The following is a 19,404-nucleotide window of genomic DNA, read 5'->3' on the forward strand; positions in this document are numbered from 1 at the left end:
GCCGAGTCCTAACCACCAGACTTCCAGGGAATTCCTCAAACATCCTTCTTTTAAAGACAGTAAAGCATCAGTTACAGCAAAGTGTGAAAGAATTAATAGCCCAGGCGATGACAAAACCCAGGAACTTGGTCAGGGTGGGGTTACATCCACCAGCCTATAGTGGAGAGTTTGTCTTCTCCCTGGGTCTGGCTTGTGGCTGATCTCCAGTCACACCCACTTTGGGAGAAGGGATCAGAGGAGAAGTGGCTTCTTGTCCCCAGTGCTTTGTGTTCGAACTCCTCTCCATGATTCTGACAGATTGCTGTCACCTTCCTCTGCCATCTCTGAGCCCTGCTGGACAAGGGAATTCAGAGATTTGTGAGGCTTCCTCTGGTTCAAGGGCCACTCTGGTCAGAGAGGTCGAAGGGAGAAGACATTAAACTGAGATAGATTCCAGTGGGGCCAGCAGAGAAGGGTTGGTATGCAGGGTGGATTTTAGTAGATCAGAGATTTCTGAGTGGGAGGGGCAAGGGTAAGGTGGTGAGGGGCCAAGATGAGAGGAGGAGGGGCTTGCAGATGGGGGAGAGAAAGGAATTCTGAGACAAGAAGTTTGAGAAGTGCTTGGGATTGGGACAATTGCACTCATCTCACACACACTAGCAAAGTAATGCTCAAAATTCTCCAAGCCAGGCTTCAACAGTACGTGAACTGAGAACTTCCAGATGTTTAAGCTGGATTTAGGAAAGGCAGAGGAACCAGAGATCAAATTGCCAACATCCGCTGGATCATAGAAAAAGCAAGAGAATTCCAGAAAAACATCTACTTCTGCTTTATTGACTATGCCAAAGCCTTTGACTGTGTGGATCACAACAAACTGGAAAATTCTTAAAGAGATGGGTATACCTGCCTTACCTGCCTCCTGAAAAATCTATATGCAGGTCAAGAAGCAACAGTTAGAACTGGACATGAAACAACAGACTGGTTCCAAATCAGGAAAGGAGCATGTCAAAGTTGTATATTGTCACCCTGCTTATTTAACTTATATGCAGAATACATCATGTGAAAAGCCGGGCTGGATGAAGCAGAAGCTAGAATCAAGATTGCCGGGAGAAATATCAATAACCTCAGATACACAGATGACACTACCCTTATGGCAGAAAGCAAAGGAGAACTAAAGAGCCTCTTGATGAAAGTGAAACAGGAAAGTGAAAAAGTTGGCTTAAAACTTAGCTTAAAAACTAAAATCACAGCATCCGGACCCATCACTTCATGGCAAATACATGGGGAAACAATGGAATCAGTGACAGACTTTATTTTCTTGGGCTCCAAAATCATTGCAGATGGTGACTGCAGCCATAAAATTAAAAGACACTTGCTCCTTGGAAGAAAAGCTATGACCCACCTAGATAGCATATTAAAAAACAGAGACATTACTTTGCTGACAGAGATCTGTCTAGTCAAAGCTATGGTTTTTCTAGTAGTCATGTATGGATGTGAGAGTTGGGCTATAAAGAAAGCTGAGCACTGTAGAATTGATGCTTTTGAACTGTGGTGTTGGATAAGACTCTTGAGAGTCCCTTGGACTGCAAGGAGATCAAGCCAGTCAATCCAAAAGGAAATCAGTCCTGAATATTCATTGGAAGGACTGATGTTGAAGCTGAAACTCCAATACTTTGGCCACCTGATGTGAAGAAATGACTCCTTAGAAAAGTCTTGATGTTGGGAAAGATTGAAGGCAGGAAGAGAAGGGGATGACGGAAGATGAGATGGTTGGATGGTATCACCGACTCAATGGACATGAGTTTGAGCAAGCTCTGGGTGTTGGTGATGGACAGGGAAGCCTGGTGTGTTGCAGTCCATGGGATCACAAAGAGTCGGACATGACTGAATGACTGAACTGAACTGAACTGGGATTGGGAGCAGGAGAGGGTGGGGCCTAGCCTCCACCTCAACAGTGTGTGCTAAGTCGCTTCAGTCATGTCCAACTGTTTTCAAGTGCGTGGACTGTAGCCTGCCTCTGTCCAAGGGATTCTCCAGGTAAGAATACTGGAGTGCGTTACCATTTCCTTCTCCAGGGTATCTTCCCGATGTAGGAATCGAACCTGGGTCTCTTACGTCTACCTGCATTGGCAGGTGGATTCTTTACCACTAGCTTTGCGACCCCATGGACTATACAGTTCATGGAATTCTCCGGGCCAGAATACTGGACTGGGTAGCCTATGCCTTCTCCAGCGGATCTTCCCGACCCAGGAATCGAACCAGGGCCTCCTGCATTGCAGACAGATTCTTTACCAATTGAGCTATCTGGGAAGCCCTACCTCCACCTAGGAAGCCCCAAAACCCCCATAGCAGAAAGAGTGAGTGGGGCTTAGCCTCTGCCTCATGCTGGGTTTACTGAATTTATTCTCTGGGCCTGCAGTTCTCAGCCAGGGTCAGAATCACCAGGCTGGATTAAGTATTTAATTTGGTGGAAGATGTAGCAAGTGAGAGAGTTTCCCAGAGGCTGATGAATGTAGTTATTCAGTGAGAGAGGGTAAAACGACAATAAGAACAAGAACAAACCAACAAAACTCTTTCCCTTTGTGAGTTTAGAGAGAGTTTGGGGGTCATATGGGAATGTCTGCAAGTTCCAGTGAAACATTTCAATGTACCAGAGACACCAGAGAGAGAGGTGGCTGCTGGGGAAGGGAGCCTGAGGCGTCTATGCTGGGGGCTCTGGACTCTTCCCAGGCCACTGTGGCTGCCCCAGAACACAGCCCTGTATCAACCCTGAAAACCCATCTGAGGACAGGGCCAAGCTCTCAGAGCAGAAGGACCCAGGGTCAGGCAGGAAGGAGTCCAATCGTTTCTTTCATCATGTGATTTCTATCAACAGGTTTGGCTTCTTGCTTGTGCACTCACTTAACAAACATTCATAAGCACAAAGGAAGTCTCCAGCTAGACATCCTGTTATTAGTTGATGGCTGTTTAGTGAGAGAGATTTGGGCCATGGGCTCTGCACTGAGTTCTCAGGCCGGATTGAGCCCAGGTATTCCTGGTGTAGGATGAGATAATTTCTTAACGAGACATTGTTAACATTTTGCACATTTGTCCTACTGCTTGGCCCTTCAGTGTCCTACCCTGGCCTGGCTAACTCCTTATAGCCTAGGAAACAGAACTTTAGCTGTCATTCTACCCCAGCTCGATTACAGAAAGCTGGGAGTGACGAGGTCCAGGTGTGGCGGGTGGAGAGATGCCTCCCTCATTAGATCTGGCAGAGGATGAGATGGTTGGATGGGATCACCCACTCACGTGAGTTTGAGCAGACTCCGGGATAAAATGAAGGACAGGGAAGTCTGGCATGCTGCAGTTCATGGAGTCGCAAAGAATCGGACAGGACTGAGCCATAATAACAACAATTACACCTGGAGAGAGGATACTGTATCCAGTAGGAGCGAAACAAGTTTGTTGTAAGAATGAATTAATAACAGCTGACGGTGCGTGCGTGCGCGCGGCGGGGGCGTGGCCCGGAGCAGGGGCGTGGCCCAGGCCGAGAGGGAAGGAGACCGGAGGCCGCCGCGGCGCGCGCAGGCGTTACTGGTCGCCCCGAGTCACGTGAGCACGCAGGCGCAGCGCCGCGCAGCCCTCTCGCTCACACAAAGCCCAGACGCGGAGAAAATGGCGGCAGGGGTCGAAGCGGCGGCCGAGGTGGCGGCGACGGAGCCCAAAATGGAGGAGGAGAGCGGCGCGCCTGGCGTGCCAAGCGGCAACGGAGCTCCGGGCCCGAAAGGGTGAGTATTTTACGGCTCCTTGTCCCAGGCTGGGCGCTTTCGCGGTGGCTGGCGGCGGCTCCGTTAGATCTGTTGGGGCCTCCTCCCGGCGCGGCCTCAGCTGGGCTTTCTTTCCCTTCAGAGTCTGCCGAGGGTGGAGGCGGCCCAGGCTGTGAGGGGTGAAGCCGGGCGGCCCCGTGAGCGCCTGTAGGACCGCTCTCTCCCAGGCATCGGGTCTCAGCTCCTCTGGTCTCTCCAGACCGGGTCCGACGCTGAGGCCTTAGGCCGGGCCTCTGCGCGCAAGGATAATGGCGCGCGGGCCCAGAGCCGACGAGACCCGGAGTCCGCGACCTGCTGGCCTGTCGGGTGACCTTGGTTGGGCGCGTGGCTTCCCGTCTCTTCGCCGTCGTCCGGGGTCTCAGTTTCCCGATCCGTAAAGTGGGGGATAGGGGAGGAAGTGCGCACGCAGGACCTCGCGCGCGGTCGGTCCCGGTAAACGGTAGCGGAGGCGGGTAGGTATCGGGAAGGACCGCGAGGACGGTCGGACTCCCCCTCCCCCTTCCGCCCCGGAGCGCGCGGTTCCCCTCCCCCCTCCCGGCCCCGCGGGAAGTGCCTCGATCGGAACTGCCCCTTGCCCCAAGCTCCGACCTGGAGTTAGTCCCTCAGCTCCTCCCCAGGTGCGCGGTAGGTGTATGTGGAGCGATCGGATCTGCTGCTCAGTGTTCATCTGTAGAAACAAAGTGTAAGAGGAAAGGAAGAAAAAGGGAAACATTTTCCGTGTTCTAGGGGAAGATTTTGCATCATTAGGCGGGTTCACCTATATCCAAACTCGGCCACGCTTTCGAGTCCTATTGGGGGCTCTGTCTCAGGTCCTCGGTTTTGAAAGTTTTCTTAAAGCGTTAAAGCATCGTCTTATGTTTCTGGTGAACCCCACTCATTCTGATTACAGTCGGCTGAGAGGTGCGGAAAGACGTTTTGCCTTCGCCCGCCAACTGTAGGGGGAGGTGAGGGGAAGGCTTGGGCACACTTTTGATTTCCCACATACATTTTTTTAAAAACCTGGTGAAATTTACAGTTTCAGCCATTTTTAGGTGGATGATTCCGTGGCATCGAGTGCATTCGCGGTTTTGTGCAGCATCACGAATATCCACGCTGAAAACTTTTTCCTCACTCTAAATAGAAACTGTAGCCATTAAGCAGTTAACTTAACCATTCACCTCTCCTGGATACCTGTGCTATGCGTTCTGTCTCCTATGGATTTACCTTCCCACCAATTTTTAATGTGTATAATTAGAGTTCATGGGGATTAAAAGTGAGTGTAGTTAAGAGTAGTTTGCTTATGAACACTCACTAAATACTAGCTATATTGTTAAAAACTCTCTCTCCTGAGGTGGGGAGGAGCCGAATACCGTGGTTACTGGTCCTTGGAAATCGAGAGAAAGGCATCCTAGAAGTATTCCCAACTCTTTTGTTATTGAAAACTCTGGAAAGGGACGTGTTCATTTAGACTTTTTAAAATAACTTGTTTAAGGGAGCCTGGTAGGATATTTGAGGACCATGTTTGGAGGCCTTTAAGATATACATTTATGTCCTTTTTTTTTTTTTCTTTCAAAGCAGTTATCACAGGATGGAGTGCTGCTAGAATCGTGCTAGGTGAGAAGTTATTAGTTACAGATTATAGCATCTGGGGTACATTTTCCAAATTTCCCATTTTCCACAGTCCATTTCCAAATAGTCATTTTGTGACTGATTCATTTGACAAACATAAAACAGGGCCTTCAGAAAGAATCTGAAGGTTTCAGAAATTTAAAAAAGTCTTTGTTGGGAGAACCTCAGTCTGAGACTCTTGAAATAGAGAATATTTTAGGCAGTTAGGAACACTTAGATTTATTTTGTAGGGCCATTGGAAAAGTTTGTATTTTGGGTGTTTTTGTGTGTGTGTGTGTGTTTTGCCTCGGGAAGCCTTTAAAGCAGAGCTCTTTAGAAAACAGTCTTCCTGCTCATAGGGAGGGACCAATGGATATTTTTGTAGTAAAGTTGATATAAGTAAAAGGAGTTACAGGGGTGGGGAACTTGGAGGAACTCCCCTCCCTCAATCCTAGGCTGTTGGGGGCCACCAGGTGTTCCCCTAGGAGGAGGAGGATGAAAGGTGATCATTGGAGAGAAGCAGAGAGGAGTTTTCAAAGATTTTGACATGTTTGATATATATTTATAAAGAACTTCATTTTCCTTTTACTTTCTTTATAAAGAACTGAAACTGCGGGAGCACTGAAGGCCAGCTGGTGGGCAGTGAATTCCAGACTAGGGAGTTCAGATTTTTATCTTGAGAGCTTTTTTGTGATTTTGTGAAAGTCGCTCAGTCGTGTCTGACTCTTGGCCACCCCATACAGTCCATGAAATTCTCTAGGCCAGAATACTGGAGTGGGGAGCCTTTCCCTTCTCCAGGGGATCTTTCAAACCCAGGTTTCCCGCATTGCAAGTGGTTTCTTTACCAGCTGAGCCACTTTTGCGGGATGGGAAATAAGTGAGACTGGATTCTTCTCACCTTTGTCTCCACCAGGAGTGGAGTGTGCTGAAAGCTGAAAAGGCACTGAGACAGCAAGCTTCATGAGGACCATGAAAAGCACAGCCCGTTTTGCAATTCCTTTTCTCTCCCAGCTGTAAGCCGACTGTTTTTTTTTTTTTTTTTTTTTATTGATGAGAAATGCATTCCATCTAAGGACAGTCAAGATTCAGAGTTAGAGTGTATTGGGGGTAAAAATATTCATTTTAGAGGGACACATAGGCTTAGGGGTTTTTTTTTTTATTGTTTAAAAATAGAGGTTACACTATACATTTAAAATCAGTGACTTAACCTACTCCACTTCCAGATTAACCTGTGGCCGAATCTGAAAGGTGAGAGATGGGCTATTTTAAAAATAAAAATTTGTATTTAGTGTAAATTTCTGGGGATGCAAGGTTAGTGTTAAGACTGTTTTACAGTCAAGAAAAGGTTTTTTTTTTTTCAATTGAGAAAATTCAGGTTAAAGAAATCGACGCTAAGAATCTGGGGGAGGCCATCTTGACTTCAAGGCTTTTGCTGTTTCCACAGCAAACCTCTCAGTAAACAGACGTTTTAAGTGTTTTTTTTTTTCTTTTTTAATTTTTAACCAGATTCTTTGTGCTTTTTGCGGTAACTTGAGTGTTTGCTGCACTTTAAGAAGTGCTTGTATGCTTGATAATCTTGAGACATATTTGATGGTGAGCTCAGGATTAGAATGGGGCTCTGGATTGTTGGAATGCATGCTGCTAGCTCTTTGCTTTTTTGATTTTATTCAAGGCTAGGCTGGGGGATACTAGTCTGCAAAGATTAGGTTGCTTGTTTCATTTGGGATTTCTCAGATAGACTCCTCCATTACCGTGTTTTGCAGTGAGGTTAAATTTGAATTACCGTTTTGGTAGTCTGTGATGAGTACAGTGGAGGTTTCCCTGGTGGTTCAGTGGTAAAGAATCTGCCTGCAATACAGGAGACAGGAGTTCGATCTCTGGGTCGAGAAGATCCCTAGGGAAGGAAACAGCAACCCACTCCAGTATTCTTGCCTGGGAAATCCCCTGGACAGAGGAGACTGGTGGGCTACAGTCCTTGGGGTCACAAAGAGTCAGAGACTACACAAAGTCAAACACGGCGCTAAACAGCAAGTACAGTGTTTAGGTTTCCTTAGCCACGGCCCCAGTGGGCTTAAAGTCTAATCAGTATGTGCAGTGGTAGAATGCAAGGAGTGAATCATTCTCCAGAAAGTTTTTGGTACAAAAATACGTCATCGTCACAGTTAGTGTGCCAGCTTCTCCTTTAAACTTGTGAGTGTGGATAGTAACCTCCTTTTGCAGATTAAGGAACTGAGGCCTGGCAAAGAGCTGGTAACATTGGGGTTCAGACTTTGATGACCCTACCTCTTAGTCACATGTGGTACTACCCTCTTAGATAACTGCGCTGAACATTTATCAAGCTGCTTTTTGTTAGGCTGCTTGTTGATTCTCACAACACCCCTGTGAGCTGTGTGGATACAGGTTATGCTGGTTTTGCTGGTAAAGACCCATAGAGGTAAAGAACTGGACTCACCTGGGTAGTTAAGTGGTAGACCTGGAGCTAGAATGGTGCTCTCTACATGTTCAATACATTAGTGGAGTTCAGGATTGAAAGGATTTTTGTGAAGACTCATTCTATATAAGGGATAGTTCTGAAGGGAATATGGAGGTTGAGGGGGGTCTTTTCCCTCAAGAGATGTGGTGAGGATTTCAAGATATTGTAGTTGCTGTTTCAAACTACACTCCTGATTGAAAAACTCCAGGAGTTATGAGAGCATTATACATGGGAATGCTGTGGAAGCGTAAGAGAGGGTAGGGATTTACTGTTTTACTTAGTGAATGTAGCAGCTCTTTGTGGACTAGGCACTCAGTATTTTGTTTTTTTTTAGTTGTGATCTTTATGTAAAGTATAATTCTAGTACGGTGGAGCAGTGACATGGTAAGTTACCAGTCTTCAAAGAGTATAATCAGGAAAACAGTTCCAAAACCATATTAATCATAATTAATCTTACTTGACTGACTCAGAAGCTTCTTAAGGTATTTTGGACTTATCTTTATCGATGTATTAGGAATTAGGTTATAGACTGTCAGGAAAAGTTTTTAACATACTGGGTCTATTTAGAACTTCAGATAGATAATTGGGTACCAGAATCAAATAGGGTGTTTATTGACAATTGGAAGCAAGTTAGCAAGGAGACTATCGGTAAGACATTTATTTAGCTGGTTTAGGTAGCTTCAGTTTCTTTGAAAGATTGCAAATTTGTTAGCTTTATATAGCAGTTACAAGTCAAGTTATGTTGGAGTAAGATTTGGAATTTGAGAAACCAGCAGAAACTTTAAGAAATGTGTAATTGGCACAACAAACTGCACAGGTTGGAAGTGTGTGATTTGATATCATCACTGAATGAAAATAATACAGTTATAACCTGTAGAAGTTTTTGCTGCCCCTTGGTAATCCTGAGTCCTCCTTTCCCCCACCTCCAGGCAACTATTAGTTTGTTCTCCACATCAGTATGTATCAGTGCTTCTCATTGGGAGATTTCTTTCCCTTCAGGAGACATTTGAAAGTGTCTTGGGGATTTTTTTTTTCCCCCTTATCTTCATCTTCAGATCTGAGGAATGGGGCTGCTTCTGGCCTCCCTTGGGAAGAGATCAGGGATCCTGCAGCACATAGGGCAGGCTCAAACAACAAAAGAATTTTCTGGCCCAAAATGTTCATACTGTTGAGGCTGAGAGAACCTGCTGTAAATTAGTTTGCCAGATTACATTTTCTCACACAGTTTTACATGGTGAAGTCATACTATATGTACGCTTTTTCTGTCTGGTATCTTTGAGTGTAATTATTTTGAGGTTCATCCATGTTGTGTGTAATTCATTACTTACTGTTGAATAGTATTTCAGTGTATGAATACAGTTTGTTGATTCATTCACCTGTTAGTGGTGAATTTAGTTGCTAAGTGGTGTTCAACTCTTGTGACCCCATGGACTGTACAGCCTGCCAGGCTCATCTGTCCATGGGATTTCCCAGACAACAATACTGGAGTGGGTAGCAGTTCCCTTTAGGGTATCCTCCCAACCCAGGGTTTGACCTGGATCTCCTACATTGCAGGCACATTTTTTATATAGTGAGCCACCAGGGAAGCTTGATCTCTGCCTGTTTGTAGGTAGACATTTAGATTTCCAGTTTTTGGGAAACTGGAATAAATAATGTTGTTACGAGCATTCAGGTATAAGTTTTTGCATGGATATGTTAATTTTCTTCTGGGTATCTAGTTGTGCATAACATGGTAGGTGTATTTTAACATTTTGAATTTATAATCTCATAAATTTGGGGTATTTAGGATAAAACAGTTTTTCGTCAGTGTAGCTAAATGATAATCTACCTGTAAAAATGTATTTCTAAAAGGTGTTTACAGTTGTGTTACATGTATTTTAGGGCTAGAAGAATATTCCCCTAATTCTGTCTAGAAGATAAATGAGAAAATTGAACATTTTTTAAAAATGGGATTTTGTTCAGTTATATCATCTGTACTTGAATATGTGTCATGTGAGGTTTTTTTGAGGATGGTTCTCTACTATTCTGTAAAGAATAGAGTTGATAATGATTATTAGATTTATGAAAAGGTCAATTTTTTAAGAAACTGCAAGTGATGAGATAGTTCACCTGTTTTACTTAGGAGGAAACTTCTCAGAGAGGAAATGATTAGCTGGAGAAGGATTTGGGTATAGTGGTGCTGTGGGCATACTTTGGGCATAACCCACATGAGCTGCCTTCTGGATGGCGAGCCCTGTGGTGTGGATTAACCCCAAACCAAATCCCCATCTTCTGTGGTTAGATTGGGCAGTTTATTCTTAGCAGTAATGCTGAACGGCAGAATTTGGCCTAGACACTTTGTTACCTTTGTCTTGTAATGAGTTATTTATACATTTTGTAATTTATAAGGTGAGTTGAGCAGTCTGTTAAAACACAGGCTGAAACTGTAACTGTGTCATGGACCCTGTGTCAGAATAATGTTTTTTAATGTTGCTGATGGAATATTTCGGCTTCAAAAGAAGCCAATTCTGTTACAATGTTTTTCTACCCATAGACCCTCTGTAGTTAGGCCCATGAAATGAAAATTGATCTCCATTTTATTAATTGTAATACTTGTCCTTCGCATCTGCTGAGGGTAAGACGCATGGACGCGTGCTGTTTGGCAGCCCTGGTGCTGGGCTTTCCTGTGGAGTAGACAGGTGGACTGTGTTTATGGTGTGCAGTCAGCCTAAGGAGAGTCTGTCATGAGCCTGGGTAGACAGAGTAAAGATTTCTAGGAATCCAGGGATTGTGTGACCCTATCCCTTTCTGTCATCTGCCAGCCCTTGTGAAGGAGGTCTGTTGATTGCATGTTGATATTGGTATCAATCAGATCATGGAGGAAGTTGCTTTCCTTAACATTTGGCACACTTGTATTTGGCTGTGAGGGACCAGTTTTTAAAAAAATACCTTGGGGACTAAAATAAGTTGCTAACTTTAATTTTTCCAGGTACACTGAAAGAAAGTCCTCCAGCTGCCATTCCCCACTGCAGGGAAGACATATCCTAGAATAAAGATCAACTCTTACTTTAAAAAAGGTGGTCTTGTAAATCATCAATACCATAGTCTTGATTTTTTTGTTTTCTTTGCCTTTTTGTCATGGATCACAAAGTCTCTGCTGGAATCTGTAGTTGTGGGAGTCCCTCAGTTCTCACTGGTAGAAAAGCAGAGGGCTTGGGAAGCAGACAGTGCTGGACTTGATGCACAAGAGGACTTCTGTGGCTGCTGGCTCCCTACTTGTTCCTGGTCAGCTCTCACTGGTGTCCGCCTGTGATCACGGGGGCTCAGGGAGCAGTCTTGCTCAGCCGGCCCAGCCTTGCCCTGGCTGTGCACACACTCTGGCCAGTTCCTGGGCTTTGGCCCGGGCTTCCAGCCTGTCTGGTTCTGTCCTTTGGGAGCCTGCATTTTTTGTGAACCTTTTTCCTGCTCACTCTAAGCCACATTTGTACCTGTAGGGTTTAGAAATGCTACTCCGTGGAAGCACCTAACACACAAAGGTAGAGAGTATTGCAGGAAAGTCCACGCAAAAAAAAAAAAAAAAAATCCACCCTTCTCTACTAAAGAATTGTTAGCCTGCTTTTTACCTACCAGAGTTGCTTGACTTCAGTTTCCCTAGCCTCAAAGTAATGGAGTTGAGTAGAGAAAGGTTTCTTTCCCTTTAAAAAAACTTAAAAAAAAATTGTGGTAAGATGTATGTAAATTTCACCATCTTAAAATGATTATATGTACAATTTAATGGCATTAGTACAGTGTTGTACCTATTCACTCACCATTTCCAGAACTTTTTTTTTTTAATCATCCCAAACAAACTCTGTAGCCATTAAACAGTAACTCACCATTCCCATCTCTCCCCAGTCCTGGGTAACTTTACCTCTCCTTTTTTTCTCTATGCCTGACTTATTTCACTTAGCATAATGTTTTCAAAGTTCATCTCTTTTGCAACATGTATCAGCACTTCATTCCTTTTTTTTTTTTTTAATGACTGAGTAATATTTTATTGCCTGGATCTACCACATTTTGTTTATTCCGTTCATCTTTTGGTGTATGCTTGGGTTGTTTTCACCTTTTGCTACTGTGAATAATAACTGCCTAGGAGTGGAATTGCTCGGTCCTGTGGTAATTATGTTTTAACTTTTTGAGTAATTGCCAAACTGTTTTGTAGTAACTGCACCATTTTACGTTTCCACTTAAAAAATTTTTTTTGCCCCCACAATGAAAATTACTTATTTGTAGGGCTGAAGTTTGTTGGGCCTACGTGTACCACCTCTTTGGGGTTCCATGAAGTCTTATAAATCTTCCCTTCTGTTTTCCTGTTACTGTCTTAGAATTAAAGCACCTCAGGTAGGGAGATGGCCTCCGCACCCCCCACATATGTTAGAGCCCCACAGGAGTGTGTGAAGGCCTAGGAAAGCACATTTGTCTTGGAAATGGTTTTTTTGATAGGTGGATTTTCAGGAGTGTACTACTGCAGTTTTCTGCTCTATGGACCACTTCAGTTTGAGTGACTCAATATTCTTGTGTTATATGTAACTTTGCCTGAGATAATCAGGATAATTTGCCTGGAAAATCAAATATTGTCTTTTGGGTTGTGCTAACTTGTGAATGTTTTTTTCTCCTCTTTTGAATTCAGTGAAGGAGAACGACCTGCTCAGAATGAGAAGAGGAAGGAGAAAAACATAAAAAGAGGAGGCAATCGCTTTGAGCCATATGCCAATCCAACTAAAAGATACAGAGCCTTCATTACAAACATACCTTTTGATGTGAAATGGCAGTCACTTAAAGACCTGGTTAAAGAAAAAGGTAATGGTACTGGTGGTTGAGTAGGGTCAGAAGGTTGGTGTGTCATCTTCTCTGTGCCTAATTCCTTGGTTATTTTTTGTCAGTGGAAGCTGTTCTGAGTAGAGCATGTGTTCTCTCCAGGCTTGAGAGCTAAGCCCCGTCCCCATCCACCCTACCTTTTTTCCTTTTTTTTGTGGTCATGCACTTGTGTGTCAGATGGGGGCATTTGTATGATCCCTTGGCCTATGAATGATTTCACTGGCTTAGTATGGTTAACAGGGCTTCGATTAAACTTGAGGGGAGCCTCTTTGTTAGGGAATTAAGGAAACTTTTTGAATTCTTCCTATTAGGTGGGAGAAATTTTTTTCTTTTCCCTTTTTGTTTTAAAATTCTGGCGGGAAGGTAGTACTTTGTCTAAATTTTGCGGATGTCTTCCTGGGATCAAAATTTGGTGGCTGGAACGTGTGCTGCTCAGATTCTAAATTATAAATCCATGCCCTGGGGAGGAAAACACAGACTCGATCGGCAGTTGGGTAGCTCAAAGTAAAGCATCCGCTGTGTAATTTGGTGCCTTCAGGCACCCACCAGTCCCAACCCTGGTGTCCAGAGTCTGGTTGAGGCAGAGGAAGGAACGGAAGCCCTGCTGCCACCAGGAGGCCCTGGGCGGTTGGCTGCCCCCGTGTCCTCTGTCTCTGCCTCCTGTGCACACCGTGTGTGTCCTCCTCCTCGTCACACTCTTGTTCTGCTGCGTTTGTCGTCTTTTCCTGATTCTGGGCCCTGCTGGTGGCACACAGGGCTAAAGAGATTGCTCAGCCCTGGTTTAGATGAAACTTGATAGAGAACCATTTGTCTAAAGGCCTGGAGGTCTCCCCTCACTCTTACCCCATGGGAAACCTAGAATCAAATAATTCTTAACCGGAGTCTTTTTGAAGGACTGAAAGGTACTGGTTTTTCTGGAGCATTCATAATGTAAAGAGATTTGAGCTTGATTTGTCAAATGATTAACATCTCAGTGACAGACAGATGCCACTTGGATAGGCCATTTTGGTATGTGTACTGGTGCTCCCAGCATTGGGTTTTGAAATTATGAACGGCCCACTGCCATCATGGTCCCATCATTTAATTCAACCACAACATGCCAGAAGCATTAGGCACTGTGAACCTCTCTGTACAGTCATGTAGGCTGCTCCCATGTAGTATTTCTCCAGGTAACATGGATGGAAAAACGTTCTGGTGTGAGGTTTGTTTTCCTGCCTTGATCAGCCAAATCATTCCTGCCAGTGCTCCTAGGGCACGAGTGAAGTTTCTTTTTGTCTGAAGGGCGTGTCACGAGGCATCCCAGATGCAGTGTTCTTGGTTTTTGGGACTGCTGCTTCAATAAAGCTTAGAATTTCTGTACAGCACAGTTGGGTCTCATTCGAATTAGTTTTTGGAATAACCTCCAAATTTGTGTTCTCGCGATTTGGTTGAACCGCTGAATGGATACATCCATTGATAATAAGGTATAGTAGTTCCAAGAACCAGGAATGTGGCTTTGAAAATGCAATTGTTAGAACTTTGTAAGAGATTGCAGGCCAAATTATTTTCCATTTTTAGGAGTGTGTGAACCAGTTTTGGGACATGATGGATAAAGTAGGTGACATTTTTACTGCTTTACCATTCAGTAATTCAGTTTTGGGAGCCTTAAAGCTGGTAGCAGCAGCAGCAGCCATGACGTTTCTGGATGTAGAAGCAGTTCACCTCAACTTCCTATTTGCACTGTATTAAGTGTGGAGCCAGCCTGGTGGTTTATTCGGATACTTCCAAACTGGTTCTCATATTCCCCTGGCATACTGCTATGAATGCCCTGGCTCAGCCCTTTCAGTGTATTTTTGGTGGTGTAATTTAGAATTACAGGTGTGCAGTAAATCAGTTATTTTTAATAAACCTTAAAATGTTCTTGTTTAGCGCTCCCCTGTACAGGTTAAATTAATTACCTTTCTGTTTAATTAAGTTTTAGCAGTATTGGATTGTGGATAAAGGGATTCATAAGAGAAAGGTAATCTTTTCATGGTAAATCTTATATTCAGTATGTGAAGTCAAAAGAAAATTACTGTTTATGTAAGTACAAATGTTCTTATTTTCATTTTGAGGTTTTTAAAACTTTTAATTCATGTCTTGGTAAACAAAAATATGTTTCAATGATTACTTGAAATCTGAAATATATTCTTAAAATCTGTCGCAATGTTTTAAGGTTTTAGAAGACTTGTTATTGCACAGGGGAGAAAAAAGTTGGGGATAGAGGCTCTTACAGTCTAAAAGTATTATTCTCAGGACAGTCTCTGAAGTGGGCAAACCACAATAATGGGCTGTTGTGATCCAACCACTCTTTATCAGTCTATATTTTAAGGTCTGTTCCTGATGAAATCATACCCCTGTTGTTTTCAGAAAACTAGTGAGATGGCTAGAATTAGTTGTCCTCGGCTTAGAGATGTGAAAAGTGCTCTGTCATTGCAGCACTACCTATAATATGTAATAGCTGCATCTCAGAACTCAGTAGCTTTGAGATGGCAAGACAGGAGCTTTTTTCTAAGGATGATCATGCATCATGTACCCCTCCCTAATTCCTGCTCCTTGGACACCAGGTATATCTTCTCTGTTAGCTTTTAACAGCCTTCTCATCATGTACCCCTCCCTAATTCCTGCTCCTTGGACACCAGGTATATCTTCTCTGTTTGTTAGCTTTTAACAGCCTTCTCATCATGTACTCCTCCCTAATTCCTGCTCCTTGGACACCAGGTGTATCTTCTCTGTTAGCTTTTAATAGTATTCTCGGAGCACCTGTTAGTAATGCATGTCTTATGTGAACAGGCCGCTGGTGCCTTTTCCCCTGGATGGGATCACAAAGCTTGTTTGGTGGCAGTGTCATGCAGTCAGCATTGCTGGTTTTAAAGAGAAGAGGTATGAGAGCTTTGTTTCCTTCTGTGCCAGGCTGCTTCCGCTGCCCCCTCTTGCATCATAAACCATTCAGGGAGAGATGGATTAAACAGTCCACAGAACTGAACTCACCCTTCCTTGAGCTTCCCTGTTCCTGCTCTGAATGTCCTGAAGGCGCAGAGAGGTTTTTTGTTGGCTCAAGAAGATCTACATTGTGTATCTAGGAGCAGAACTTTATTTTCAATTTAAGTAAAAGTCCCTACCCAGTCTGTTTGGCTCCTCATGTTTTCCTTTGTCCCTGTGATCATGCTTATTTTTAATGGAGATATTATGTGGAACATATGACTCCATGAACACTGAAGAGTGGATTGAAACAAAAACTGAAATCCAATGTAAGATAAATTTGAATTGGAGACTGCCAGACTAGGTTTGCAAGTGACTGAACAGTCTCACAACTGCCTGGTTTTCATCACTTGACAAATACTGGTAGACACGAACATCTCAAGAGTGTTTGACTGTAAGGTCTGGGTGAAAAATTAAGACTTCTGTGAGCAAAGGGTGATTGATTGATTTTGGGAATTGTAAACTTGAAGGGTGTTATGCACCGTTTTAGAGAAGTCCTGTGTGCCCAAGGAAAGCTCATAGTTGAGCTGTTCTCCAGCAGCCTGGAGGTGGGGCCGCTGCACCCTGGCAGGACTGAGCTGGAGCGCAGTGTGAGGAAGACAGAAGGCCAGCGGTACAGCTTACTCTCAGTCAATCTCAAGGGTAGCAGCAGTCAGTTTAACTTGTGTAAGCAAGGATTTCTTAAGCACTTAATCCTTCTGTTTTTATTGAATGCGTCACTTTAAGTAAATTTCAAATTCCAGCTGACAGAAAACTGAGGCCCAGAGGGCAAGTATAGTCCAATAGTAAGTCTGTTGGCTCTCAATGATAATCTACATTGTGAGTCTGCAGAGCAGAACTTTATTTTCAATTTAAGTAAAAATCCCTTGGTAAAAATACCAAGTCTGTGACTCCTTTATGATTTCCTCTGTTGGATATTCAGCCTGCGTTTTGGAAAGGTCTGTTGCTGCTGCAGCATTCATATTTGTGGGTACGTGGATCGAACCTTAACAGTACAGCCTGCCTGTCTTACTTGTTGGGTTTCGGTCAAGTTAGAGAGGCAGTGTTCTGCGGTGTGGAATTAGCAGCAAGAATGTGCTTAATCATTTTTTCTAACTTGTCCATGAATTGAATATTCATTGTATCGGATAATGTTTTTTGTTACGTGTCAAGTTAGCTGTATAGCAAAGAAACACGCTTTCCAAGTTAAAATACGCATTTTTCCCCGTGCACCCCTCCATTAGAGTGGCTCCCTGAGCATTGGCTGAGTGACAATGTTTGATAACATGGTTTTGAGCTCTTCCCCCACCCCCTTTATTCCTTTCACTTACGAGTTTTCTTCAGTGAAGCTTTAGCCCCTGTACTTTGATACAAAGACGCGCAGGAGTGTTAGAGCAGAGTAGCTCCAAGGGACTACCTGAGTTCTTGGGGAGTTGCTCATTTTCTTATCCTCATCATGTTTTATTCTTGAGGTAATATTTTGAATAATCCACCTAAATGTTGGTTAACAGTGAGTTCTTGGAGCATTTTAAAATAAAGGTAGGTAATAACATTTGGCATTCAATTTTTCAAAGACTTCGTTTTTTCATTCAGAAACTTTGATGTTTAAAGCTGCAGTAGAATTTAGCAGTCTATCTACTCTTGGGATTCCATGGATTCCATCCATGATCAGGAACAAGAGGAGCAGCAGTATTTTCCATTAATACCTGCAGATTCTATCTCTACGAGACTTGAAACTGCCAGTTTGTTAACTCTGCCTCACAGCCTTAACTTCTGTGCTTGGGTTGATTTGTTCTTTTAAACTTCATTTCATTGAATGTGACTAGACTATGAATAGTTGACACATTTTGCCTTCAAAGTGTTAATAGTTGCACTGACTGTACTTAACAGGCCTTTGCTTTAATAATGTAAAACTAAAGGAGAGGTGACCTTTTTAAAGGTTTTGTTACCATCTTCCTGTAGAGAAGTATGAATTGGTAACTGTTGCAGATTGTCTAACCGTGGTTTGCTTACACCTCTGAATTCATGTGGTCTCTCAGGGTAGAGATCAGAAAATTATGGATTTATGAGGAACGTGGTTATTATGGAAACAGTGCTACTCATGGTAGAACCGCAAGACTTGCCTGACCTATAGCTAAACTGAGGATGGAGGTCTTTTAAATATAATTTTTAATAAGCAGCTGTACCTTTTGGGGAAGAGAGGACCCTTTAAGCAGAGTTATTGGTAGAGAGGATTGAAGTTGGATTCGTGCTGTCTCTAGAATGTTAAGTAGACAAAGTCCTAATTTCTAAACCTGGCTTTTGGTTAAAATGGTTATGATCATGGAAAAAGGTTTGGTTTAGACTTGCTTGGTTTCTGGGTTGCAGTGACAACTTTTTGATAAATCAGTGTCTTTATAGGCACAAACTAGAAACTTCTAAAAATGCAACAGTATTTGAATTCTGACAACATGGTTACAGCTGTCAGAGTTAGATACTGTGATTTTTAAATTTATTTTTAAGGTTATTAGGTAGTAGTCTCAGCTCTAGGAGGTTAACTTGGGATGGGGTCTCTTTCACTGTCTTGATACAACTTGACATTTTCATCAACGTGGAGTCAAGGGCTGTTGGTCCTCAAATGGCTGCTGCTATTGAAATAAATGGCTTTTAACATGGCCTCAAGAATGACCACAGCATTTTTGGACTTTCTTTACTTTTGTAAGGATGACAGAAAGCCAATTTGTATGACTATTTATTCCTTGGCTGTGATCATTTTTCAGTTGTGCATACTCCAAAAGTTAAACTAAACCAGTTCCTCCTAATTTTTTCTTTAGAAATAATCCTAATTTCTTTTCTTTGCACCGATTTTCCTTCCTGTTTTGTGCAAAGTGCTGGTGTAGTCTGTAATATTTCAGGAAAGGACAAAGGAGGTGAGGCTATAGATTTAAACTTTGAATCCTTGACCTTCTTCCTGTCCACTGCCATGCAAATATATTACTAATAAGTATGCTCTTCAAATTAAAAAAAATTAATCTTACTTTGCACTTAAGTCTTTTTGTGGTATATTAATTTAAAAATCCTTATAATTTTAATATCCTTTGAACAAAGGAATAGGCTAGGCAAGACTTGGGGCCATTAAGAGATTTATTTTTGTACTGCTAAACCAAATTGAAAACTGAGTGAGAGGAGGCTTTATCATCATAAAGAATAATCCTGAAAATGAAAAAAATATTTCTTGAAACAAAAGCCCTTTCTTGACTTTGGAGAGTCTGCTTAGTTGTTATTTCCTCCAAGTTAACACTAAAATTTCTAGGCTTTTTTGGTGTGTTTGTGCCATCTTCAAGTTCAGCAGCCATTTTGGTGGTTGTCTTGGTGGGTTCTAACATCTGGTTGTGGTGGTCATGAATTGGCAATCCAAACCTGGAGGAAAATCTGTGGGTTCTTTGGAAATGTTTGTTTTTTTCCCCTTTTGTGTCGACTAGCCTTCTGAGTGAGTCTTTGTAGCTCTTGAGGTGCCAACTGAGCTCTAAGTCTGCATTTATCTGTGTCCTGTAGTGAGAAGGTTGAGAGAGCAGTGAGAATAAAGCCTGGCTTAATTCATTGAAAAGAATGCAGATGCTGCTCTGGTTTTGTGATGAATAAGTTATACATCCTGCTTGTGATAGTTATGAAGCCTAGTGCTGTGTGCAGAAATCAGCCACAGAATTTGTGGGGCCCAGTGCAACATGAAAGCACCGGGCCCCTTATTTAAAAACTACTGAG

The 19,404-nt window shown here is 43.1% G+C and overlaps 1 protein-coding gene across 12 annotated transcripts in view; it reads left to right on the forward strand.

Moving 5' to 3' along the window:
- The first annotated feature begins 3,560 nt into the window (after positions 1 to 3,560).
- Positions 3,561 to 19,404, forward strand: part of HNRNPM (heterogeneous nuclear ribonucleoprotein M) — a 40,158-nt gene continuing 24,314 nt past the window's right edge. For 11 of the 12 annotated variants that reach the window (XM_059888139.1, XM_059888144.1, XM_059888140.1 and 8 more), the window contains exons 1-2: positions 3,613 to 3,749; positions 12,497 to 12,666. Coding sequence is in view for 2 of the 12 variants with exons in the window: in XM_005208875.4 (XP_005208932.1) it covers positions 3,637 to 3,749; positions 12,497 to 12,666 (283 nt within the window). In the remaining 10 variants the exon portion in view is untranslated. Of the gene's footprint in view, positions 3,750 to 12,496; positions 12,667 to 19,404 lie in introns of all 12 variants that reach the window. The other variant, NM_001191223.1, reaches the window with a different exon arrangement.

The sequence above is a fragment of the Bos taurus genome, chromosome 7, assembly GCF_002263795.3.
Source record: "Bos taurus isolate L1 Dominette 01449 registration number 42190680 breed Hereford chromosome 7, ARS-UCD2.0, whole genome shotgun sequence".
Lineage (NCBI taxonomy): Eukaryota > Metazoa > Chordata > Mammalia > Artiodactyla > Bovidae > Bos > Bos taurus.